At 38.3% G+C, this 26,207-nt stretch overlaps 1 protein-coding gene across 3 annotated transcripts in view; it reads left to right on the top strand.

Moving 5' to 3' along the window:
* PPFIA2 (PPFI scaffold protein A2) overlaps positions 1-26,207 on the top strand; it is a 578,892-nt gene that overhangs the window by 473,908 nt on the left and 78,777 nt on the right. For all 3 annotated transcript variants that reach the window (XM_077807711.1, XM_077807712.1, XM_077807713.1), the window contains 6 exons: positions 741-824; positions 1,221-1,352; positions 4,447-4,509; positions 7,618-7,709; positions 14,437-14,572; positions 15,226-15,446. In XM_077807711.1, coding sequence (XP_077663837.1) covers positions 741-824; positions 1,221-1,352; positions 4,447-4,509; positions 7,618-7,709; positions 14,437-14,572; positions 15,226-15,446 — 728 coding nt within the window. The remainder of the gene's footprint in view (positions 1-740; positions 825-1,220; positions 1,353-4,446; positions 4,510-7,617; positions 7,710-14,436; positions 14,573-15,225; positions 15,447-26,207) is intronic.

Below are 26,207 nucleotides of genomic sequence, written 5' to 3' on the forward strand. Positions count from 1 at the left end.
ACTTCCATATCTAGGTTGATAGCTTTTTTAGCATTCCATTATTTTTAGTTGATCCACATCAACTGCATCACATCCACCAACTATCAGTGTAGTTTATTCCACATAAAATTCAAAGTATTAAATTTTCAGTCACATTTTTTGTTTAAGCATTCTGTGCTGTGTTCTTTTCAGTGTCAGTGTCTTTAGTTCTGATTTTTCAATTTTGTCCCTCTCCTTTTCCTTAACTTGTTAGTCTGATCCAACCTCTTCTACCTCATCTGATGATTATCAATATGTTATGGAAGCTAAGCTACAAGAAATGATCTCCATACGTAGGAAGGTAGTCCTACTGGACTTTACTTTCTATTGCTAAATAGAATCCATCTGATTTGTTTTCATTTTTTTATTATTATTATTATTTTATTGATAATCAACCATCGTGCAGTTCAGTGCTTCAGGAGCTTACAATTTTACGATGGCAGGTTTGTGTTCAAACCATGCACAGTCTGCATGTTACATTTGGCTGATTTCATTGCTCATAAATAACTCCAATATTTTGCTGATGCTTGGATGTAACAGGCCTTTGTAGCTGACACATTTCAAGCAATGCTGTTCAGCTGCCTGTTTAAATAAAGTTTATTTTTTGAAAACTAAGTTTGCAGTTAGTAGTAGCTTGCTTTATATTTTGTTTAAACTTTGCTGACATAAAGATTTGCAAAGCAATTTAAATTTCAGACCGAGTCTTCGTATTTTTTTTCCAGGCCGAAGAAAGACATGGTAACATTGAAGAACGTATGAGACACTTGGAAGCTCAACTTGAAGAAAAGAATCAGGAACTGCAAAGAGTATGTGTATTGCAGACACTTTATTTCCTGTGCTTAGCATTTGAAATATAGGGCCAAATTCTGCCCTCAGTTACATGCCTACAACTTCATTAATTGAAGAATAATGCTTTTGTGAGTCTGAGAGCAGAATCTGTGCTGTATTTTTTCATCAACTTAGTCAACTGGTTTAAATTTCGTTTTAGTTGGCTATAAACGGTCTGCTGATACAGAAGTTTCTAATAAACCTTGATCCGGAGTTAATGTGTCTTGATCAATAGATGAACTTAAAGTATAATTTCTTCTGTTGCTGGATATTTTAATGACCATGTCTTCAATCACCATAAAATCTGCGTATTTTAATAGGGCATTAATTAACCTGGAAACTTATCATTGTGTTCCCTTTGTTCTGTACTGAAGGCAAGACAAAGAGAGAAAATGAATGAGGAGCACAACAAAAGATTATCAGATACCGTAGACAGGCTTTTGACAGAATCCAATGAGCGCCTGCAGCTACACTTAAAAGAGAGAATGGCAGCACTTGAGGAAAAGGTAAAGTGTCAAGGGCAGTATAAACTTAAACTGAATAAGGTTACTACTGGTGTATATTTTATCTGGATATAAATGTGATGCTGATTCTATGATGCACAAGCAAATGTGAACCTAATAGCTACAAATCTAATCAAATTTTTAGCACCAAGCAAAATATTAGATATTTGTACCGTGGTAGAGTTTTTATAATACTGTGGATAATATATAACTTATACAGCTTTTACATGTTCAAATCAAGGTACATACTTCTGTGAAAGAACCCTCCAAATGCCATTGTGAGGTGGATATTATCTCAATTTTTACTGATGGGGAACCAGAGGTGGAGGGCTCACCCAAGCTTGCCCACAGCCACAACATGAGGCAGTGGCAGAACCCGGGTTAAAATTCAGGAGTTCCCAAGCCCTAGATCTGTTCTCATTCCTGAATTGCATCCTGCCTCTTCTGTGCAGTTAAAAGTTTACATAACAGATATATGCTCATTTATTCCCAGATAAATGTTTTGTTCAGGGTAGGAGTGAGATGTATAGGTAAATCAGTGACCAGAGAAAGAATCAATTATGGCAGTTCATAGAATCATAGAATATCAGGGTTGGAAGGGACCTCAGGAGGTCATCTAGTCCAACCCCCTGCTCAAAGCAGGACCAATCCCCAATTAAATCATCCCAGCCAGGGCTTTGTCAAGCCTGACCTTAAAAACTTCTAAGGAAGGAGATTCTACCACCTCCCTAGGTAACGCATTCCAGTGTTTCACCACCCTCCTAGTGAAAAAGTTTTTCCTAATATCCAACCTAAACCTCTCCCACTGCAACTTGAGACCATTACTCCTTGTCCTGTCATCTTCTACCAGTCTAGAACCATCCTCTTTGGAACCACCTCTCAGGTAGTTGAAAGCAGCTATCAAATCCCCCCTCATTCTTCTCTTCTGAAGACTAAACAATCCCAGTTCCCTCAGTCTCTCCTCATAAGTCATGTGTTCCAGACCCCTAATCATTTTTGGTATCATTCGCTGGACTCTCTCCAGTTTTTCCACATCCTTCTTGTAGTGTGGGGCCCAAAACTGGACACAGTACTCCAGATGAGGCCTCACCAATGGCGAATCGAGGGGGACGATCACGTCCCTCGATCTGCTGGCAATGCCCCTACTTATACATCCCAAAATGCCATTGGCCTTCTTGGCAACAAGGGCACACTGTTAACTCATATCCAGCTTCTCGTCCACTGTCACCCCTAGGTCCTTTTCCGCAGAACTGCTGCCTAGCCATTCGGTCCCTAGTCTGTAGCGGTGCATTGGATTCTTCCATCCTAAGTGCAGTACTCTGCACTTGTCCTTGTTGAACCTCATCAGATTTCTTTTGGCCCAATCCTCCAATTTGTCTAGGTCCCTCTTCCTACCTGCCACCGTACCTACTACTCCTCCTAGTTTAGTGTCATCTGCAAATTTGCTGAGAGTGCAATCCACACCATCCTCCAGATCATTTATGAAGATATTGAACAAAACCGGCCCCAGGATCGACCCTTGGGGCACTCCACTTGATACCGGCTGCCATCTAGACATGGAGCCATTGATCACTACCCGTTGAGCCCGACAATCTAGCCAACTTTCTACCCACCTTATAGTGCATTCATCCAGCCCATACTTTTTTAACTTGCTGACAAGAATACTGTGGGAGACCGTGTCAAAAGCTTTGCTAAAGTCAAGAAACAATACATCCACTGCTTTCCCTTCATCCACAGAACCAGTAATCTCATCATAGAAGGCGATTAGATTAGTCAGGCATGACCTTCCCTTGGTGAATCCATGCTGACTGTTCCTGATCACTTTCCTCTCCTCTAAGTGCTTCAGGATTGATTCCTTGAGGACCTGCTCCATGATTTTTCCGGGGACTGAGGTGAGGCTGACTGGCCTGTAGTTCCCAGGATTCTCCTTCTTCCCTTTTTTAAAGATGGGCACTACATTAGCCTTTTTCCAGTCATCTGGGACTTCCCCCGATCGCCATGAGTTTTCAAAGATAATGGCCAATGGCTCTGCAATCACAGCCGCCAACTCCTTTAGCACTCTCGGATGCAACGCATCCGGCCCTATGGACTTGTGCACGTCCAGCTTTTCTAAATAGTCCCTAACCAGTTGTTCTTCAGTGGATTCCACTAAGCCCTTCCTTATCTTAAAGAGAAATAAAAATTAGGTGTGTTTAACACTTGCTTGAGGAGGGAAGGCTGGAAGATGATTAATGTGATGATATTGTAGACTCAGCTTGAGGATTTGTGACACAAACATTCAGAAACATTCTCCATTTGCTCCTGTCTTATCTATTGCTTGGCTCTGAATGCATCCTTGAGATGTTTCCTGGGCTTATTGGGGAGCAAATCCATGTTTGGCCCTCTGAATTTGAGTAATTCCACTTTAGCCATCCCAATTCCACTCTTCTTCATACATAGACAAAGACTGAAATGTATTTCACTCACACAAAGCCACTGGCTCAGGGACTCTTCCTGAAGTCCCAAGTTCCCCCTGCATCATTGACATGCTGGTTTCTGGGTCCCCATCGCTTCCATCCCATAACATGACAATGGGGTTTACATTGTGCAAAGTTGCTCTGGCCCTCGACACCATGAGGAATTTCACTCTAAACATCAGATTCCTTTGTGTAAGAGAAAACTCACTAAAGTCTCCTTAAATAGTTGAAGAAAATGATCTATTCCTTGGAAATCCTCATTCAAATACACCTCCAGCCAAATTTCTCCAAGGCAACATGTACACCTGCAGATGTTTGCTGCTCCTGAGGCAGAATACTGTAGAAAGTAGAGAATATGCCCATCACAGAGAGAACCTGTGGGGAAAAGAAAGTGTAAAATCTCAGATTAAGATATTAGAAAAGTGTCTTCTGTCCTTGAAAGAAAATATATGGATTGTTTATAGGGTTCTTGATCTGACCTCTACACATTCCAAAAGTATTAACAGATTCATATTGAAAATTCTGTGGAGAACAAGGTAGATCAGTTCACTTAATTTAGTTAACTTGATCAGATGGCAGCTTCTGGTACTGGATGTTTCCTCCTGTTTTATTTACATTTCAAATGTCTTTTTCTCTCCTAGAACGTTCTAATTCAGGAATCTGAAAGTTTCAGGAAGAACCTGGAAGAATCTTTACATGACAAGGTACTATATAACTCTCCTATTTTATCTGTAATCTCATTGTTTTACTTTAGAAAAATCATTCGATATTATTTGAATATGAGAAAATATGTTTGTAGTGTACTTAACTTCTCAAACTGGCATCTGGAAATTGATCAAATAGCAGTAAAACACTCCCAAGGATCCTGGAGTAGATGGTTCTTTACCCACCCATATTAAGCTAGATTAATATGCTTAAGCTAGAAATTGATGCTATATAAAAATGCTCCTAGAAATATAGTTTATGGTTGAAATCCTGGCCCCACTGAAGTGAATTGACTTCAGTGAGGTCAGGATTTCACCGTACAAATTGTAGTTCTTAAAAAGACAGGTTTAACAGAGATTTTCATGTAAATGGTTATACGTCTTTAGTTAAGAATATAATTATTTCATTTGATGCATTTACTCTAACAGGTGCAGTGAAATTATACTAACCATAGCTGAAAGGTGCCTTTTTGAGTTCAGGGCAATTTAACCACAAAACATTGGTTTAGTGAATCAGTCAAATTAATTATAAATGTTTATTCCAAACACAAGTTTTTAGTTTTATTTTAAAGATATACTTGCCTTAAAGGCAGTAGAACACAAAAATACATCCATCTTTAGATTTATACATAAAGCATTTTTGCAGTGTGTCCAATTAAATTAAAATACATAGTGTAGAATGGAAAAAAATACAGCTGCACTTGTTCCTAAGGGGAAAGTAACTATTACCATATGACACTCAAAACAAACATGAAGTGAGGAAAATGGCAAGAGAAAATATCTGTTTAAATCTGTTGTTATTTTACTCATCCATAAAGTAATTTTGTAGATGCAGGGAGGTGTTGTGGTTAAGGCACTGAACTAGAGCTCAAGAGATTGTGATTCAATTCCTGACTGCTACAAATTTGCTGTGTGACCTTGGGCAAGTACTTAATGTTTCTGTGCCTCAGTTCCCCATGTGTAAAATTGAGATAATAAACCTTGCTTTCAGCCACTATTTGTACTGTCCAGACTGTGAGCTCTTTGGAGAAAGAACTGTCTATTACGTATGTGTACAGCTCCTTGCAAAATGGGGCCACTAGGTACTAGCATAATGTAAATAATAATGATATTATTACCTCTATATGTAATACACTACTACAAAAATATTTAAAATAGCTGTTGTCACTTAATTTTGGGCTAGGAATGTGGCAGCTGTATAGGAATCACTTCTTGGATTTTCAAATAAATCAAACTTCTCCTTCCCATTACCCCAAATGTAAAATTGCACCTATTTTGGTGAAATTGGGACTATAATTTAGTCTGGGTTAAATTACAGTAAAATGTCAGAGGTCCTCTCAGGGGCACATGAAAGGTCTTAGTGTTGCTACCACTGGTGCAGCTGAACTGATGGTGTATTTTATGGGTCCCATTTTTTTGCCAGTGTAGGCAAGCTGTAATTGTGCTAATGTTATCCCAAGTTGAACTGCATTGGCTTAATAAAGTCATGTTAGAGATGAATATGGGTAATTCTTTTTCAGTTTGGGTTCTAGCCTGAATATTCATATTACTTATTGATATATATGAACAATCAGTTATATATTCTGAAATTAACTTTTTACAAATCTGCTTGAAGATTTGAAAAAAATTATGTATTTATTTATGTATTTATTCTGAGGGAATGTGGGAGGAATAGGGAAGAAAAGAGGAAAAAAGAGAGATTCTTAGTTCAGTGGGTAAGCCCCACAGGAAAGCTCAGTGCATTTACCATAGAAGTGTTCCCTTCACAAATGATCACATTTTTATTTCTTACTTTCTAAACTACAAAATAAAATTCCTTGAATGATTTATTTAATTTTGGCAAAAGAAATGCTAATACATTTACAGTGGTCAAGTAAATTTAGTCTAATAGACATGGCATTAATTAAATGCAGTTATTAAGAATTAATTAGCAAGTGATCTATATCACCAAATCACTTCTATATTTCTCTTCAATTTAAAAAATACTACTAAAAGAGTTATTGGATGTCTCGTAGCAGAAGTCCCTTTCCTTCTCCTTTCAGGAAACATTTTGAAACATTGAAAATGACAGTGTTAATTATATTTCCTTGCTTTGTTTTTGTTTTTGTTTTTTTATATTTACAATTTTTATTAATTTTCCAATTCCTTGCTTTGTTTTGATTATTTTTAGAAATCCATTAGTATGACAGAAGAAAGCTGAATTGTTTTATGTTAAAAAAACCAAAACTATACAAACCTACCTCTTTTATCTAGCAACTGTTGTAACTAGGGTGTGTTCAAAAATTGGCCCTTAATATCCCAGTTTTGAGAGGTGCAAAATGGTGATTAGCATCCTTCATGTCTGCTGGCATCGCTGGAAACGGAGGTTTCTGAGCATCTCCTAGGAGGTCTCATCAGCTCACAAGATTGAGCCTTAATACCCCCATTCAGCAAGGCACTTAAACATCTGCCTATCTTTAAAGAAGCATAAAGCTAGGCAGGTACTTAGGTATGTACTCGCTGAATTGGAGCCATAAGTCAGTGGGACTTAACTACGTGCTTAAAGTTAAGTACTAAAGGGCTAAAGAGAGATGGACTTAAGATGGGTTTGAGTACTTTCCTGAATCATGGTCTTACCTGGTTTTCAAGTTATTCATCACTTACTAAGTTGGTAATAGTCATTTCTAGCAATGGCAGCATCATCTGCCACCATTCCACATTTTTTTGGGGAAGTTCATTCCTCAGCATTTTTTCTTATCAGCCTAATTTTGCTATTAGTGCTTCTTTCATGTCATCACCCATGGTAAATGGTGTTTACTTTGCCTTTTCAGCCCTAAACTACTTGTTTTTTAGTTTCTTCTTCTTTTCTAACACAATTTGCATGAAAAAAATGTAATTTTCAGACATGAGCCCTTCACAAAGTCCCTTCCAGCTTATGAGGAAATAGAAAGGAGTAGTAAGCAGCCTTCTCTCAATGCACATACATTATTAACAGTAATGGCATTTACATGGGTTCATCAAAAGGAGACTATGCCTGAATTTACTTCCTATTTTAGAAGTCAGTAACTAATTTTTTTACAGTTTTATAGTCAGTACATCTCCTCTCAAAAACATTTCTCCTTTTTTCAGGAAAGATTGTCAGAAGAAATTGACAAACTGAGATCTGAACTTGACCAGTTGAAAATGAGGGCTGGCTCTCTGATTGAACCTACATTGTCAAGGTAACTTAAAAAAGATCATAAGATAATTGAACTTCAAGATAACATGTAAAGATTGTTCAAGACTTTATAACAAGGTTGTGTTTTCAATAGACATTAAAAACATTGTTTTTAAAAGTTAGCTATTCAATGGTTACTATTGTCCCTTTTGATTGTTTTTCATAGTATAGCTGGGGACTTACATAAGTGAGTATGTATTACCATATTTCTAAGGTCAGAATCAAGTAATCTGTTTTAAACTATGTTATACTTCTAAAATTATACTAAAATACTTTAATAATTTCCAGGAAAGCCTAAAAATAGAATTCCAGTTTCCAAGTTTCACACTAGAATTGATTAACAAATTTAGAGTCATACTCCAACAATTATATCTAACTGTTATTTTTCCCTTAAGTGAGAGTTAACAAGGTTTTGCTTAGTGCATAGAGTAAGGCTCCGATCCGTCAGCTTATTGTGCAGGAAAAGTTCAGCAAGGTTCCTCACAGGCACAATGATCTGTCTGCCAAAGTTTGTTGAAGAATCAGGAACTAACTAATAATGAGACTTGAGCTTTTTGAATACAAATCTTGTCTGCTACTGATAGCTGAAGATAAATTATTTGGGAAAGCTGTTGCAATGGTTATAGAATAATAGAACAATTTTCCTTTCTGTCCAACGATGTCCTTTAAAATAAAATTCTCACCTCTGTTTTTCCTGCCTTCATTTCATGACTAGCAAGCTTAATATGTTAAAGTTTAGGATTTGTCAACCAAAACACATGGTACAAAACTAAACTGAGAAAACTCTAATCTGAATCAAGTTCTTTTTCCTTGAATGCTGTTATACTTGCCTGAATAAGCTACTATACACCCTCATGTTTCTGAGAGAGATTGCTCAATGCTTGTTTAAAACTCTTTTTTTAAATTTTCTTATACCTTTTATTTTATATTATTTATGATGTGTTTGTTTGAGAAATATAAATTAATGTACTGGACTCAAGCTTGTTAACTGTTATAATGGTTTCTCACTTTGTTCTTTTGAAACTTGAGTTATATGGACACACACACAGACACGCACACGTTTTATATAGCGCCTTTCTCATGAGGATCTCGGAGTGCTTTATAGACATTAAACCATAATTCAGCCTAGAAACACCCCTATGAAACTGGTAAGTATAACCCCCATTTCAGAGACGGGGAAACTGCTACACAAGCAGTGTAGAACAGAGCAACAGTGTTTAATTGCAACATAAGCTCTGTGTCAAGCTGTATGAAGCACTTCATTGTGACACTGATGCTTTTTCTAGAGTGAAGACCACATATCTGCTTAAATGGAGAGAACTGCTGGACAGATCTCAGCACCTGGCACAATGGTTACTTCCCCGGGTGTAGCTGCTTACCTGCCACCTCTCACCATCATGGAGGAATAGCAGTCTTATTTTCTTGTCATTCACTGCCTCGCTTTCTTCTCTGAACACATCCTCATAACCTGTGCCTAGGTGCTGTTTGAGCTCCATGAGCTGCCTTACAGCTGTGCCCTGGGAATTCAGCTGAGCACTCTAAAATTGTTTACATCCCGATCCCTATTCCCACACTTACAAAGCTGCTGCTGCTGGAATTCTTCACTGAGTGTGAGTAATACAGTGAATTCCTGATGCTGAGGAATTCATCCCGATGCCACTTGTACTTGAATTCCTCCACCTCTCAGGAATGGAGGGAGGAGAACTCATCCCAAAACTACCTCTCCATTATAAGAGTCTGGTCTTTCAACAAGGAGGATACAGCATGGGCTTATGTGGCATTATGAGGCTGGGCAGTAGATGAATGTCTACTGGCTGGAGACTGGAATCTGGGCTGCCTCCCGCTGTCTGCCATCCCACTGCAGAGCTGGCAGGCATTGTGTATACTCCCTGACCTAATTCAGAACGGGTTTCACATTTTTCAGACACATACACCGAACGGATGCAGTCACATCCCACTACTGTAAGTCATGCACTCAGGCTTAATTTAGAGGGTCCTAATTGTGCACGTGTCTTCCAGGCGCAAGTTTTCCATCAAACCATAAGGATTTTCAAGATCCTCCAAAAAGAGACTACACAAAAATTCACCCTGAATACCCTGATGGGTGTGTGCAAAACAGCCCACAGTATGTTTGCAGTGTATTATCTTGAATTTTTCAATTTACATTAGGAATATGAAGCTTTTGAAATTAACAATTACTATTTGTAGTTTGTACTCTGGAAGAATTAATAAGTCATTCTCATAGTTTGTAATCAGTACTTTTACTTCAAAGTTGTATGCTCAATTCAAATTTAATTTTAAACATAAATATGTTTGGGAAATGGAATGCAAATCACATCATTGATTTAATTTTCAAATTTTCCTTGCATTATGTTTAGAATAACCATTTCTGGCTTAACACACTAAGAAGTTAAAGTTAGCTCATTTAAAGCTAAAATCAAAATAACAAGGATTTTTTATTATAAGAATATCCACACAGGTTATAACATAGCTTTTCCAGGTTGTCACTAATATTTACCAGCTCAAGCACAAAATCTACTTGCCCACCCTTCACAATTATGATTTATGAAGGAAAAAAATAAGAGACTTGGCATTTATGACTATAGGGATCTGACATACGCTGTACCTAGGAACTAAACCCTAAGACATATTTTCTAACATATGTCTCTGGAATTGTTTATGTCTCTGATCTCATACTTCAGAGTATATGGTATCTGTCTTCCTTTTTGTTTTGCTGTATAGTATTTATTGTTGGTTAAAGGTACCATATTGGCAACTTTGGACAATAAAACCTTGATTTGTTGTTCACAGAATTGGCACAGTACATGTAATAAATGGCACTATCACTCTTTACAGAACATGGTGTATGTGCCGATGAGTTCCTTGATAGCTGCTGAGTTCGATGCACGAGTAACAGTCCTGTCCACAGGTAGGGCACACTCACACATTAGCAGTGCTCTGAATCCAAGCAGCAGATTCTTTCCTCCTCAGATGCCGGTCATCACAAATCTTGATCCAGTCTGCCTTGCAACACTTCACTCCATCTACAAGCAGTCTCTGCCAACCAGAGCGGCATTCTGCACTCCTTTCCCAATCATTCAGAGAGATTCCAAAGGATACGTAAGTCATCTTTACAAGCATCCCAAAATCTACGCAGTGCTCTGCCTCTCTCTAGATCCTTCGTGAGCTTCTGAGTACAACACACTCTTCAGGAGCCTGTAATCTGGCATTCACTTGACATGTCCAAGCCACCTGAGTCTTTTCTTACTAATCAATGTTCCCATGAATGACATATCAGCACGATTTAACACTTCCACATTTGTTACCTTGTCTTGCCATCTTATTCGAAGAATTTTACACAAGCATCTGGTATAAAAGCTGTTTAATCTTTTGGTATGCGTGGCATAAGTCATCCATGTTTCTGAGCCATATAGAAGAGTGGATAAAACACATCTCTCATAAATATGGATTTTCACTTTAGTTGACAATTTGTTATTGTTCCAGGCTCTGTCTTGCAAAGTTCCTGGCTGATTTGCCAATTCTACTAGTGAGCTCAGCAAGAAGATCTACATTGCTGGTAACAGTAGAGCTAAGGTAGCAAAATTGGTCAATGCCATCCAAACAAATACCATCTAAGATGATATCTGGAACTGGTTTTGAAGAGCCTTGGTGCATGATAACAGTCTTCTTCAAGCTTATTGCTAGCCCAAAGATTTTGCATGAATCAGAGAACTTGGTAATAAAATGTTGTAGGGCATCAACACTGAGCCACAAGGGCTGCATCATCTACAAACAACAGGTCTCCTTCACCTTTGCCTTGGCTCTGAACCTTGCAGTGCTAAACAAACCTCCATCATGTCTCATGCTAAGACAGACACCCTGTGGAACATCACAGGATGCATGTTGAAGCTGGCATGAGAAGTAAATATTAAACAATGTAGGAGCCAGTACGCAACCCTGCTTCACTCCATTGTTGATGTTAAATAAGTCCAGCTCTTGGTTTTCATACATTATAGTTGCCTTCATGCCATCGTGTAAGGATTTCACAAGGTTTAGCAATATATGTGGAGGACCAAGCTTCTTCAGACCAACTAACTGTGTCAAAGGCTTTTGTTAAATCTATAAAAGTTGTGTACAGTGGAATACGCTTCTCTCTGCACTTTTCCTGTAGTTGTCTTCCATAGAAGACCATGTCTATGCTGGACCTTCGCGAGCAGAGGCCACATTGGCTCTCAGGATAGATTTTTCTCAGCTAAAGTTTGAAGTCTAGGTAAAAGAATACAGCTTAAGATTTTTCTCACAATGTTAAGAAGAGATTTAGCTCTGTGGCTTTTACAGTCACTTCTGTCTCCTTTGTTTTTGTAGAGTTGGATGAAACAAGCATCTTTAAAATCTTGAGGAACAGTTTCTTCCTTCCAACAGAGTAGTAATACCTCGCGCAATCTTAGCCTTGTAGCAAACAAGCTTCCGCACATCACACAGCCAATGTGCCTTTTTCCTGCTAGAGAAGGACCTGTCTCTAAATGTAAGAGGACAGTCCTGTGTCCATGTCAGTCCTGTCTCTTATCTCTCTGGAGAAACTGCTAATAACTGCAGTTGTGTTTTTTGTGGTGAGGGCAATTACCTACTAGGAATTCCAACTGAGATCACCCAGACTCTGATTCTGCACTCCATGCACACTGGAGATGCAGTTAAAGGTCTTATGTCACTGAATAGCCATCAGGTGGCTACATTTTAACAATACCAATTGTTCTCACTTTCCTACTAATGTGGTGTTGCTAAAATTTAGGCTAATGCCTCATTCTTCTAGGCAACAATTTATTTTAGTTCAAAATAAGTGATCCTGTGTTGAAAATGAACATCTGTTGAAATCTATTTATAGAATACATAGATGGAATGGGGAAGGGGGATTGCATTAATATTCTTCTGATAGTATTACATATTTTAGCATAAATGTGATTTTCTAAATGATTGCCTTCATTTTGGAAATCAGTTATACCTTTACTTAGACAGCTTTCATCTCTAAAGATGAAAGCCATTATTTTCTTGGGCAACATTCTTCCACTGAGCTGAAGCGAATATTTTTAGGGATAAAAATCCTATTTTGTTTCTTGAAAACTGATTATTAACCTTGCTGTGAACCTTTTAAGCAAGATGGTCAGAAGCTGATTGTAAGCTTTTTTTTTTCCAGTTTGAAAGGAATTAAAACTTAAATATGGAGGCATATTTTTCATGTGCATTCTAGATAGAATAACTTTCTTGACTACTACAGAAATGCAACTAATCAGATAACATTCTCCTTTCACTGTTGTTATTTATAACAGATATATTATTTTTTTAAAAATCCTTCTGTGTAGGAGTAACAACTTACTTTTCTTAACCATTCTCTTTTTTCCATTCAAGTTAGTACAATGAGAGATGACAGATGCAACAATATATTTACCACATGCTAAAACAAACACAAAGATGATCTACCCTTTCCCCCTAACTACTGTGTGTCTTGTCTGTGTGTCAGTCTTCAGACTGCCAGTTCCAGAGAGCACAGACCATTTCTTCTTGTCTGCCTGGAAGGCTACTAGCACAACTTTAGGAGCTACCATAAACAACCAAACAAGTAATAATAATGTGTTGTACTTTGATACTGATGAAGTATCATCACTACAATATTTGTAACATTACATTTCATTTCTCTAATGTTATCATGCCAAGTGCATCCTTTTGCTAAGGTCAAAATGTGGCCAAATCTTCATGACTGTTCAAGAATACTCAGAGAGTACATGGAGCCTTCACTCCCCTTATTTCCCACCAGGAGCAGCAACTGTGATGGGTCTGGGAGATACAAGCACTGCCCTAGGTTAGTTCCGTCACGGGCACTAACCTCCTGAAAGGAATCAAGGATGGGGAACATAGTCTTTGTCCTCCCCCCGCCAGTCACTCACTCACCCACCAGCCAGCAAAACTGATGTGCGGCAGGAAGGGAATGCTGCATTGCTTCAATGAGTGGCAGTGTTCCCATTTTAGCATGCACGCACCCCGAGAAAAACTAGGAAGAATTCTGACTGTCAGTCACAATTCTTCCACTGTCATCCTGGAGCTTAGCCCATCCTCATCTCCAGCCCTGCAATGCAGCCAATGGTTTAAAAGCCAGAGTCATGCCCCAAACGCACTAGTGGAAGCCAAGGTTCTTAGACTGTATCAGTTGTATTAGTTTAATCTATTAACATAGTACCAGATATGTAGCATTCCAATCATAACCATAAATCATTGGGAAGTTGACTAACATTATCATAATGTAGAGCATGTCTTAATAAGCAGATTGATTCATCTTCCTTTTCATTCATGATCATATAACATTGTTACGGCAACAATTGCTTACATAGAAAAGTAATACTACAAAAGCGTTTAGGGTGGGATATGCAAAAATGCTTAATGTTGACCCGACTCTGCTGATGGACTTCATTGGAGCTCTGCCAATTCACACCAGCTGTGGATCTGGCCTGTTGTGGTTTGTTATTTAATTTTTTAATATAAAAAGGGTCAAGATTCATTTCCTTTATTACTCCACAATATGTTTAGAAAATGTTCACTAAATTGTATCCCCAATGTAATTTCTCTTGCAAGGCTTAATGAATTAATGTCAGTAAAGCTCTGAGACCCTAGAATGAAAGGCACTGTATTATCATTCCTGTTATTTGAATTTACCTACTGTCTGTGCCTCAATCCTTTTTCAGATCTCACCTTGACACATCAGCAGAACTGAGGTATTCTGTGGGTTCCTTGGTTGATAGCCAATCCGACTACAGATCAACTAAAGTGATAAGGCGACCCAGAAGAGGTCGTATGGAGGTCCGGAGAGATGAACCAAAGGTTAGCCATTTAATTGTTTTCACTTGTGCAACACTGCAAGCTTTTTTGCATGCAGTATTACAATGTGTTCCTAAACAATGACAGCATTAAACACTGGCATACATACTGCACCCCAAAAGTGCTTTAACTAACTAGTTTGCAGACAGCTTATAGGATATCTTCTTTTCATTACACGTGGTATTAATAGCTCATGTTAACAATTAAATCCCCATACTGGGATATGACAGTGTACCTCAGTGTTTTGTAGAAGATACTCGATGGGGTTACAAATTGTGTAGTTTTCTCAGCAAACAATGGGATTTTTCCATACCAATCTACAAGTACATCCACTGCTGTATAGCAGCCAACACTAATAGCACAGAGGGAGATATTCAAGTTCAGTGGGAGTTGGAAACCTAACTGGACACCTTTGAAAATCTCTTCCTTAGTTAATGCTGAACTGCAGTAGAAACCATAGGAAAGAACTTTACAGCATCTTTATTCCTATCAAATAAATCTATCATTCTTAATGTTGTTACAAATAAGAAAGGGATTAATAATCACAGAGCCAGTATTTTAAAATGTTAACGCTTCATCTTTTCCATTTTCCAGCAAGATAATTTTGAAATAGTTTCTCAGACAGCACGATATGCATTTTGTAAATTCTTGCTTAGGTGAAATCTCTTGGGGATCATGAGTGGAACAGAACTCAGCAGATTGGAGTCTTGAGCAGCCACCCATTTGAAAGTGACACCGAAATGTCTGATATTGATGACGATGATAGAGAAACTATTTTTAGCTCCATGGATCTTCTGTCACCAAGTGGGCATTCAGATGCCCAGACTCTGGCCATGATGCTTCAGGAGCAACTAGATGCAATCAACAAAGAAATAAGGTACCTAATATCAACCAACTGCAATGTGTTTTCTGGTCATAGATCAATCTTCCCCGTGGTGCTCAGGATCAGTTTCCACAGACTGCAGTCAGAGCCCCACTCATGCATTCCAGGGCAGTAACTGGGGAATGTACGTGTTTATGTATAAGAATATGTACTATAGTGGAAGTAATGATAACAATTTCCTTTCTTAAACATGGAGCTTGTGAAGAACATTCCAGGGGGGAAGAGAAATAGCTAGCTCTTTAGAAGAAGCTATGTTAGGGAACACTAAGACAGGGAAGCTCTCTGATTGACCTTTATTCATAGGCCTTCTTTTCAAGATTTTTACGTGCCCATCCTACATAACTCCATTCTACCATTAATTAACTGTTATCCTGAAGATTTGAATTCAGTGATGTGCATGGTTCCTGCTGTTAGTAACATCTGTAATACACCTCATGTGGGTCTGGGTTACAAAGAATGGTATGAAAGCAGGAAGGAATTCAGTCTGAGTTTCATATCCCAAACTGAGTTATGAGGCTCGAAGACAAGGAAAAAGAAACCTCAATCTATTAAACTGCACTAATTTCATCTGGAATTATTGAGAGGCAATAAACCACTGAACCCAAGGATGCTATTTTAATAGCCACTTTTCGTAGCAGAACCACAGTTTACCTGTTTTGTCAAAAAAGGTAGGTTTAAAAAGATTGTGTGATAAATATATCATGTTTTCTTTAGAACATCCATTTATTACCTCCCAGTTCCAAGGAAATAGATGAAAGAGATGTCATTAGTGCATCAATGTCCAGGTCATACCCATAGGTACTGTGCTATTTAGTAATCAGATGGAGAATAGTTTGAAATATCTCGTTTACCTTGTGCTAGTTTTTCCTCAAGTCTTTCTCTTTGTGTAAGGTAGCCTAGTGTAAGATATACTCTTGAGCATGTTTTAAAATGACATTACAAACTTTTCCATTCTGGGGTGGGTTGAGGCCACTTATTTTTCACTGTAGATTTATAACTGAGTATTTGGGACTTCCAACATATATCCATTTGATTCACAGGGAATTTTGCTACAATTTTCTAAAATCTGTTTCACAGCAGTTCTGTCAAGACAAAAGGCCAAAGGAAAATTTTGCGATTGGACGGTTTAATCTTGCTAAAATAGCATATTCCGAACATAGGGAAAACAAGGAATTTTATTCATGTTTTCTTTTATTACAAGGAATAAGGACCCTGACTATTCAGAAGGTTATAGGTTAAACAAATATCTTTATTTTAAAAAAATTAAAATGTTGACCTTTTAAGATATCTGATATAGTGGGGGTTTGGAGAAGAGAACATATCTGTAGGTAATGTAGATAGATAGGATTTATGTCATGCTGAATCAGATCATTGATCCATCTAGTGTAGCATCTTGCCTCTGGCAATAACTAGTACCTGATGCTTTAGAGGAAAGTAAAAAAGAGAGAAAAAAACATAACACATTTAGTTATTTTTACAGTATTGTAGATTGACTGAGAGAAGAAAATTCTTTATTCTCGCCTCCGCCCCAACACACACATACAGATTATCAGCCGATGACCTGAAGCATAAATGACTCTCATCAAAAATTTGGTTTGTAAAGATACCCACATAACTAATGGTCACATTAGTTACTTTCATATTCCCTTTTGTAAATTTCAGGGAAAGTTATTCAGTCAGGAGAGTCCACCAAGAAATGATCACCCTCTTAAGAACATAAGAATGGCCATACTGGGTCAGACCAAGGGTCCATCTAGCCCAGTATCCTGTCTTCTGACAGTGGCCAGTGCCAGGTGCCCCAGAGGAAATGAACAGAACAGGTAATCATCAAGTGATCCATTTCCTGTCGCTCATTCCCAGCTTCTGGCAAACAGAGGCTAGGGACACCATTCCTGCCCATCCTGGCTAATAGCCATTGGTGGACCTATCCTCCATGAATTTATCTAGTTCTTTTTTGAACCCTGTTATGGTCTTAGCCTTCGCAACATCCTCTGGCAAGGAGTTCCACAGGTTGACTGTGTGTTGTGTGAAGAAATACTTCCTTTTATTTGTTTTAAACCTGCTGCCTATTCATTTCATTTCATGACCCCTAGTTCTTGTGTTATGAGAAGTAATAAACAACACTTCCTTATCTACTTTCTCTATACCAGTCATGATTTTATAGACTTCAATCCTATCTCCCCTTAGCTGTCTCTTTTCCAAGCTCAAAAGTCCCAGTCTTATTAATCTCTCCTCATACGGAAGCCGTTCCATACTCCTAATCATTTTTGTTGCCCTTTTCTGAACGTTTTCCAATTCCAATATATCTTTTTTGAGATGGGGTGACCACATCTGCACACAGTATTCAAGATGTGGGAGTACCATGGATTTATATAGCAGCAACATGATGTTTTCTGTCCTATTATCTATTCCTTTCTTAATTATTCCCAGCATTCTGTTTGCTTTTTTGACAGCCACTGCACAATGAGTGAATGTTTTCAGAGAACTATCCACAATGACTCCAAGATCTCTTTCTTGAGTGGTAACAGCTAATTTAGACCCCATCGTTTTATATGTATAGTTGGGATTATGCTTTCCAATGTGCATGACTTTGCATTTATCAACATTAAATTTAATCTGCCATTTTGTTACCCAGTCACCCAGTTTTGAGAGATCTTTTGTAGCTCTTTGCAGTCTGCCTGGGTCTTAACTATCTTTAATAATTTTGTATCATCTGCAAATTTTGCCACCTGACTGTTTACACTTTTTTCCAGATCATTTATGAATATGTTGAATAGGACTGGTCCCAGAACAGACCCCTGGGGGACACCATTATTTACTTCTCTCCACTCTAAAAACTGACCATTTATACCTACCCTTTGTTTCCTATTTTTTAACCAGTTACTAATCGATGAGAGCACCTTCCCTCTTATCCCGTGGCAGCTTACTTTGCGTAAGAGCTTTTGGTGAGGGACCTTATCAAAGGCTTTCTTAAAATCTAAGCACACTACATCCACTGGATCCCCTTGGTCCACATGCTTGTTGACCCCCTCAAAGAATTCTAGTAGATTGGTGAGGCATGATTTCCCTTTACTAAAACCATGTTGACTGTTTCTCAACAAATTATTTTCATCTATATGTCTGACAATATTGTTCTTTATTATAGTTTCAACCAGTTTGCTCAGTACTGAAGTCAGGCTTACAGGCCTGTCATTACCAGGATCACCTCTGGAGCCCTTTTTAAAAATTGGCATCACATTAGCTATCCTCCAGTCATCTGGTACAGAAGCTGATTTAAATGATAGGTTACAGACTACAGTTAGTAGTTCTGCAATTTCACATTTGAGTTCCTTCAGAACTCTTGGGTGAATACCATCTGGTCCTGGGGACTTATTGCTCTTTAATTTATCAATTTGTTCCAAAACCTCCTTTAATGAGACCTCAATCTGGGACAGTTCCTCAGATCTGTCATCTAAAAAGAATGGCTCAGGTTTGGGAGTCTCCCTCACATCCCCAGCCGTGAAGACCTATGCAAAGAATTCATTTAGTTTCTCCTCAATGGCCTTATTGTCCTTGACTGCTCCTTTAGCACCGCGATCAGCCAGTGGCCCCACTGGTTGTTTAGCAGGCTTCCTGCTTTTGATATACTTTAAAAAAAACTGCTATTACTTTTTGAGTCTTTGGCTAACTGTTCCTCAAATTCTTTTTTGGCCTTCCTAATTGTATTTTTATACTTCATTTGCCAGTGTTTATGCTCCTTTCTATTTTCCTCACTAGGATCTAACTTCCACTTTTTAAAGTATGCCTTTTTGCCTCTCATTGCTTCTTTTACTTTGTTGTTTAGCCACGGTGGCTCTTTTTTGGTTCTCTTACTATGTTTTTTAATTTGGGGTATACATTTAAGTTGAGCCTCTATTATGGTGTCTTTAAAAAGTTTCCATGCAGCTTGCAGATATTTCACTTTTGGCACTGTACCCTTTAATTTCTGTTTAACTAACCTCATTTTTGTGTAGTTCCCCTTTCTGAAATTAAATGCTACAGTGTTGGGCTGCTGTGGTGTTTTTCCTGCCACAGGGATATTAAATTTAATTATATTATGGTCACTATTACCAAGCGGTCCAGCTATATTCACCTCTTGGACCAGATCCTGTGCTCCACTTAGGACTAAATCAAGAATTGCCTCTCCTCTGGTGGGTCCAGGACCAGCTGCTCCAAGAAGCAGTCTTTTAAGATGTCAAGAAACTTTATCTCTGCATCCCATCCTGAGGTGACATGTACCCAGTCAATATGGGGATAATTTAAATCCCCCATTATTATTATTGAGTTTTTTATTTTAACAGTCTCTCTAATCTCCCTGAGCATTTCACAATCACTATCACCATCCTGGTCAGGTGGTCAGTAATATATCCCTTCCGCTATATTCTTAGATAAGATGTTTTCTATTCATGCAATATGTCTTATGTAAGAGGGTGATCATCTGTTTTATCCCAACTGATCTAAAATTTAGATTTATTAAGAACATGAAAAAGATTATTTTAATTCCCAGCATATGATCTATATTCAATCTTTCATCAGATCTCAGTTCAGAAAATACTGTAGACCTTTTATGGCAATTCTTAAATGGATTTTAGGCAAGAAGATTGATCTCAGCAAGGGACCTTTTAGCTTCTTTTATACTTTAGGCATTATGGCTCCTTTCATTATAATGTCTCTATTTTCACATTTGACTCCAAATCCTCAGCCCCACATCTTTCAGATTCCCATATTACTGCAATTCAGAACTTGATATTTTTCACCCTGTGAATATATATTTATGGGTCATAGGAAAGTAAATGGAAGCAATATGTAGTTTTAAAACTATGATTAAAGAACACAGTGGACGCAACGTAGGGCAGTGTTTGGGCCTTGTTCATGAACATTAGATTGGTTGACAGGAAGAGAGTCATTTTACCATGAGAATGAGTAAATGCCACATCCCATTTTCAGGTGAAACTAAATGCAACAGCTTTCATAGATAAATATTTCTTACTCAGTAGTTTGTGGGGCTAAAACAGACAATTTGGTTTGCATGTTTCCTCCTGTTCCATTAGTATGGATTATTTTTAAAAGACCTTTCTAAAGGTCCTATGGATTCATTTGGGTTCAAATTCATATTCATACCTTTGCCACAGAAAATCAGATAGAGCCATACATTTCCTATTATGTGGTGGAAGAAGCCACTGCATAGTTAAGGATGACGCTAGTTTCTCATTATAAATTCAATTTTTCAAGAATCCCTGGCCTATCTTTCCCATAAAGAAACCAACCCTCCTAAAATTTCACAAACCATAACTTATGCCAGGGTAGGTGTTTTTTTCCCTGACTAGTTTGGGGGAGAACGGGGGGAATAGAAACGTGAGTTTTATAATTCTGGTGATTAAAAAGGTTCTTTGTCAGATGTTTTTGGGAAATAATTTTCAAATTTATTTTTGGCTTGACTTACAAACTGCACATTTGTTTTGTTTCATTGGCCACATTTGAGGGAAAGTACCCCTTAGTTTTGGTTTTCTGGAGAGGGAGAGCAAATGAAGGAATTACAAGGATATATCAAATACAGATCCAGTGAATGGGCATACTTATGCTCCACTAAGGTAGGCAGCAAAGGGATTAAATGGGGGCTCAGAGTAAGGATGTAAAGGAGAGGCAATGGGGAGGAAGCTCCCTCTTTTCCTCTCTTCCCAGCCCAGGGAGGAAATAGGCATAGGAAGCTCCCAGGCTCAGACAAGGAACACTGGAACAGAGAAACTGACAGTCTTGTTCACACAGAGTAACTATTCCATTTTCAAGAGACATCATAAATGGATGTTTGACTTTCCCTCCACCTGAAGCCAGCCATTCCTTTGTCTGTCTCTTTTTATGGACAAGGCTGCGGTAGGCCCTCTCTATGATTGGCCAGAGCGAGGAACACTGTGCAGAGGCGTTTATGCCTTAAAGTGGCAGGACACAGTATTTTGTTTCTTGGTTGCATTGTGTTATACTACAACATTACTGTTGGATGATGTGGGACTTAACATGTTTGCTGATAGACACAATAATTAATGTAGTCAAAAAGACAAACTGGCAAACTTACATAAGCCTAAATACAGTGGGCTCAGTTCTCCACTGTGCCCAGCATGCGCTCAGATGCAATGCAGAAGAGGGATGAGAGGAGCTGATCTTAGTTTTCTGGCCACATTGTAAATTTTAAAATATTGGTGGGGGAGCTTTAACGTAAGCTGCTGGCAGAAGATCTTTCAATAACAGAGCATCATGCTTTGCCATGCTTCCTCTCCTCCCTTCTGCAGACATGGTCCCCTCCCTTCTCCTGACTCAGGCCCTGCCTCCCCTACCTACCTCATGCGCTCCCCCTACCCACTACTCTTTTCTAAGCAACACTAAATGAATTTGGCAGACAAGAGACTCCAGCCCAACGTAACCAACACATTTCATAACACCACTGGGGATTTACTTACATCTACTTACCACGATGAGACAAATTGATAGAACTTTAATATAATTTAATGTACCATGGGACTATGTTCCTTTTGAAGTCTCTTCAACAGGTGTAGTAAATGACATGAAAAATAACTATGTAGATGCAACAGCAAAGTTTCCTCACAAATGAACACAAAGAGGGCAAAGTTCAGTTTAAGTGGGTGTATAAGTTGGGGTAGAGTTATGATGAGAGATGAAAGATTGTGTGATAGCAGGAAATTGTGATGGCAGGGATCCATTAACTGGTTATTTGCAGATTTTTTTTATTTCTCCTTTTTTCCCATAAAAGTTATAGATTTTTAAGACATATAACAAAAAGAAAAGGAGTACTTGTGGCACCTCAGAGACTAACCAATTTATTTGAGCATGAGCTTTCGTGAGCTACAGCTCACTTCATCAGATGCATACCGTGGAAACTGCAGCAGACTTTATATATACACAGAGAATATGAAACAATACCTCCTCCCACCCCACTGTCCTGCTGGTAATAGCTTATCTAAAGTAATCTTCAGGTTAGGCCATTTCCAGCACAAATCCAGGTTTTCTCACCCTCCACCCCCCCACACAAATTCACTCTCCTGCTGGTGATAGCCCATCCAAAGTGACAACTCTTTACACAATGTGCATGATAATGAAGTTAGGCCATTTCCTGCACAAATCCTGGATTTGTGTGGGGGGGTGGAGGGTGAGAAAACCTGGATTTGTGCTAGAAATGGCCTAACCTGAAGATTACTTTAGATAAGCTATTACCAGCAGGACAGTGGGGTGGGAGGAGGTATTGTTTCATATTCTCTGTGTATATATAAAGTCTGCTGCAGTTTCCACGGTATGCATCTGATGAAGTGAGCTGTAGCTCACGAAAGCTCATGCTCAAATAAATTGGTTAGTCTCTAAGGTGCCACAAGTACTCCTTTTCTTTTTGCGAATACAGACTAACACGGCTGTTACTCTGAAAAAAGACATATAACGTAGTTTTGAGTGTCTACACTTTTTATTCCCCCTGTGTCTGGTGAAATGAGTTTGATGATAAAAGAGAGAGAGAGAAAGAGAATTTTTGTTTGAAATTTCTCAGGTTTTCTTTTAGTGGCGAATTCATATCCCATGTAGAAGGTAAAATAGTTCAACAGACGTTCAACAGTGTGTGCTTCTTTTTCTATTAGCTCCTTTTCGTGTTCTCTACTGATACAGTATCCCTGAAGTCTTGACATGATTTTACATTTTACCCAAAAATACAATGTCTCTCCAAATTCCATGGATTATTTTGAGTTATATCTGGAGACCATTCACTTAGCACACATGAAGTGGAACTGCATTAGATGTGTTCTACACAATAAAACAAAACGAGTAGGGTAAATTTTAGGGTTGTCAATTAGTTGCTGTTAACTCATGCAATTAACTCAAAAAATTAATCACAATTTTAAAAATTAATCATGATTAATCGCACTGTTAAACAATAAAATACCAATTTAAATTTATTAAATAATGTTGGATGTTTATTCTACTTTTTCAAATATATTGATTTCTATTACAACACAGAATACAAAGTGTACAGTGCTCACTTTATATTATTATTTTGGATTACAAATATTTGCACTGTAAAAATGATAAACAAAATAAATAGTATTTTTCAGTTCATCTCATACAAGTACTGTAGTGCAATCTCTTTATCGCAAAAGTGTAACTGTCAAATGTAGACTGTTTTTGTTACATAACTGCAGTCAAAAACAAAACAATGTAAAACTTTAGAGCCTACAAGTCCACTCAGTCCTACTTCTTGTTCAGCCAGTCGCTAAGACAAACAAGTTTGTTTAGATTTACGGGAGATACTGCTGACTGCTTCTTATTTACAATGTCACCTGAAAGTGAGAACAGGCATTCGCAAGGCAGTTTTGTAGCTGGCATTGCAAGGTATTTATGTGCCAGAAATGATAAACATTCATATGGCCCTTTGTGCTTCGGCCACCATTCTAGAGGACATGCTTCCATGCTGATGATGCTCGTTAAAAAAATAATGCTTTAATTAAATTTGTGACGGAACTCCTTGGGGGAGAACACTATGTCTCCTGTTTTACCCGCATTCTGCCATGTATTTCATGTTATAGCAGTCTCAGATGATGACTCAGCACATGTTTGTTTTAAGAACACTTTCACAGCAGTTTTAACAAAACGCAAAGAAGGTACCAATGTGAGATTTCTAAACATAGCTACAGCACTCGACCCAAGGTTTAAGAATCTGAAGTTCTGTCCAAAATCTGAGAGGGACAAGGTGTGGAGCATGCTGTCAGAAGTCTTAAAAGAGTAACACTCCAGTGAGGAAACTACAGAATCTTAACCACCAAAAAAAGAAAATCAACCTTCTGCTGGTGGCATCTGACTCAGATGATGAAAATGAACATGAGTCGGTACATTCTGCTTTGGATTGTTATCGAGCAGAACTCGTCATAAACATGGACACGTCCCCTGGAATGGTGGTTGAAGCATGAAGGGACATACAAATCTTTAGTGCATCTGATACATAAATATCTTGTGACGCCAGCTACAACAGTGCCATACAAATGCCTGTTGTCACTTTGAGGTGACACTGTCAACAAGAAGTGGGCAGCATTATCTCCTACAAATGTAGGAGCGATTGGCTGAAGTAGGACTGAGTGGACTTGTAGGTTCTAAAGTTTTACATTGTTTTGTTTTTGATTGCAGTTTTTTTGTACATAATTCTACATTTGTAAGTTCAAATTTCATTATAAAGAGATTGCAGTACAGTACTTGTATTAGTTGAATTGAAAAATACTATTTCTTTTGTTTTTTACAATGCAAATATTTGTAATAAAAATAAATATAAAGTGAGCACTGTACACTTTGTATTCTGTGTTGTAACTCATGCAGTTAATCACGATTAATTTATTTAATCACTTGACAGGCCTAGTAAATTTGCTTTTTAAATATCAAATAAAGGATTTCCTTTCAGAAGATTCTGACAATAGCTTTTGCATTTTGGAGATAGCTAGTTACTGTATAGATCATCAAAAAAGATTGTTTCCCATTTCCAAATAAGACATGCTCCAGTAAAGCATTATTACTAACATGCACAAGAGAAGGGAAGACCACACTGTAGACATCTGTGAGGCAGCATGTTTGTTTCTATTTCAAAACTTAAGGAGCTGCTACTGACTTATTTGATCCCACCTTTGTATCTTGCACAATTATTTCATCTGCTCTTTCTGCCTCTAGATATACTAATACCTCTTCCTTTCCTCATTTATGAGAATATGTAATTGTTTTGACCATGTGTGACTGAGAGGGCAGATGAGGATGAAGAAAGGACAAAGTACTCATAAATGAGTGCCTTTTTGTACATTATATAGTGAAATTCATTCAGAAACAGATGGGCCCTGTAACGAGTCATCTCCTTTTTTATACACTGTCCAGAGAAAACGTAGTCTCTGGGACAGTTACTGTCCGCTGCTCTGGCTGCTTTGTGACTTTCTGGTGTCACACAAAAAGAAAAGGAGTACTTGTGGCACCTTAGAGACTAACCAATTTATTTGAGCATGAGCTTTCGTGAGCTACAGCTCACTTCATCAGATACATACCGTGGAAACTGCAGCAGACTTTATATATACACAGAGAATATGAAACAATACCTCCTCCCACCCCACTGTCCTGCTGGAGAAGCTGTACAGTTGACAGATCTAGTTCTCTGAGGATTCTCCTGCCTAGAGAAAACCTTGGGTGCATAGAGTCACTATGCCCACTGCAAGGTCCTATCTGGGGATCTCTTGTCTGACAGAATAGCCTCTTGGGTCCTAGTTAGTTGACCATCAGCCTCAGAGCTGCTCTAATTTACCCTGTGGATGAGATTGAGGGATCTGTTGGGAGTTCATGTGGGTGCAGGCCACATGCTAGCATATTTATTTATTAGATCAGGGCCTCCAGTACAGCAAAATTGGATTTGTTTGGAGCATCTGCCCTGATAATACTGAGGAAATCATTTTGGTGGGAAGGAGATGGCATTAAATACAAGAAAGTAACCAAACCACTCTGAGGAAATAAGTAAAGAAGCTTTTCTGAGAATGTTAAGTGAAACACAATGGTGAATGCTAAATTGTGTCTCCCATTTATTCTTTGTCGTGTTTCTCTGCTGGTGAGGACTATCTGCCTTCCTGCCTTACAGTTCTTTTGATCTTACTCCCTGACAGCAGGCAAAGTTATCCTCAAGAGCCATGCTGAAGTTCTTTGGGATCCCTTTGAGTGGAAACTAGTGGA

Source organism: Eretmochelys imbricata, chromosome 1 (assembly GCF_965152235.1).
Source record: "Eretmochelys imbricata isolate rEreImb1 chromosome 1, rEreImb1.hap1, whole genome shotgun sequence".
In the NCBI taxonomy this organism is placed as follows: Eukaryota; Metazoa; Chordata; order Testudines; family Cheloniidae; genus Eretmochelys; species Eretmochelys imbricata.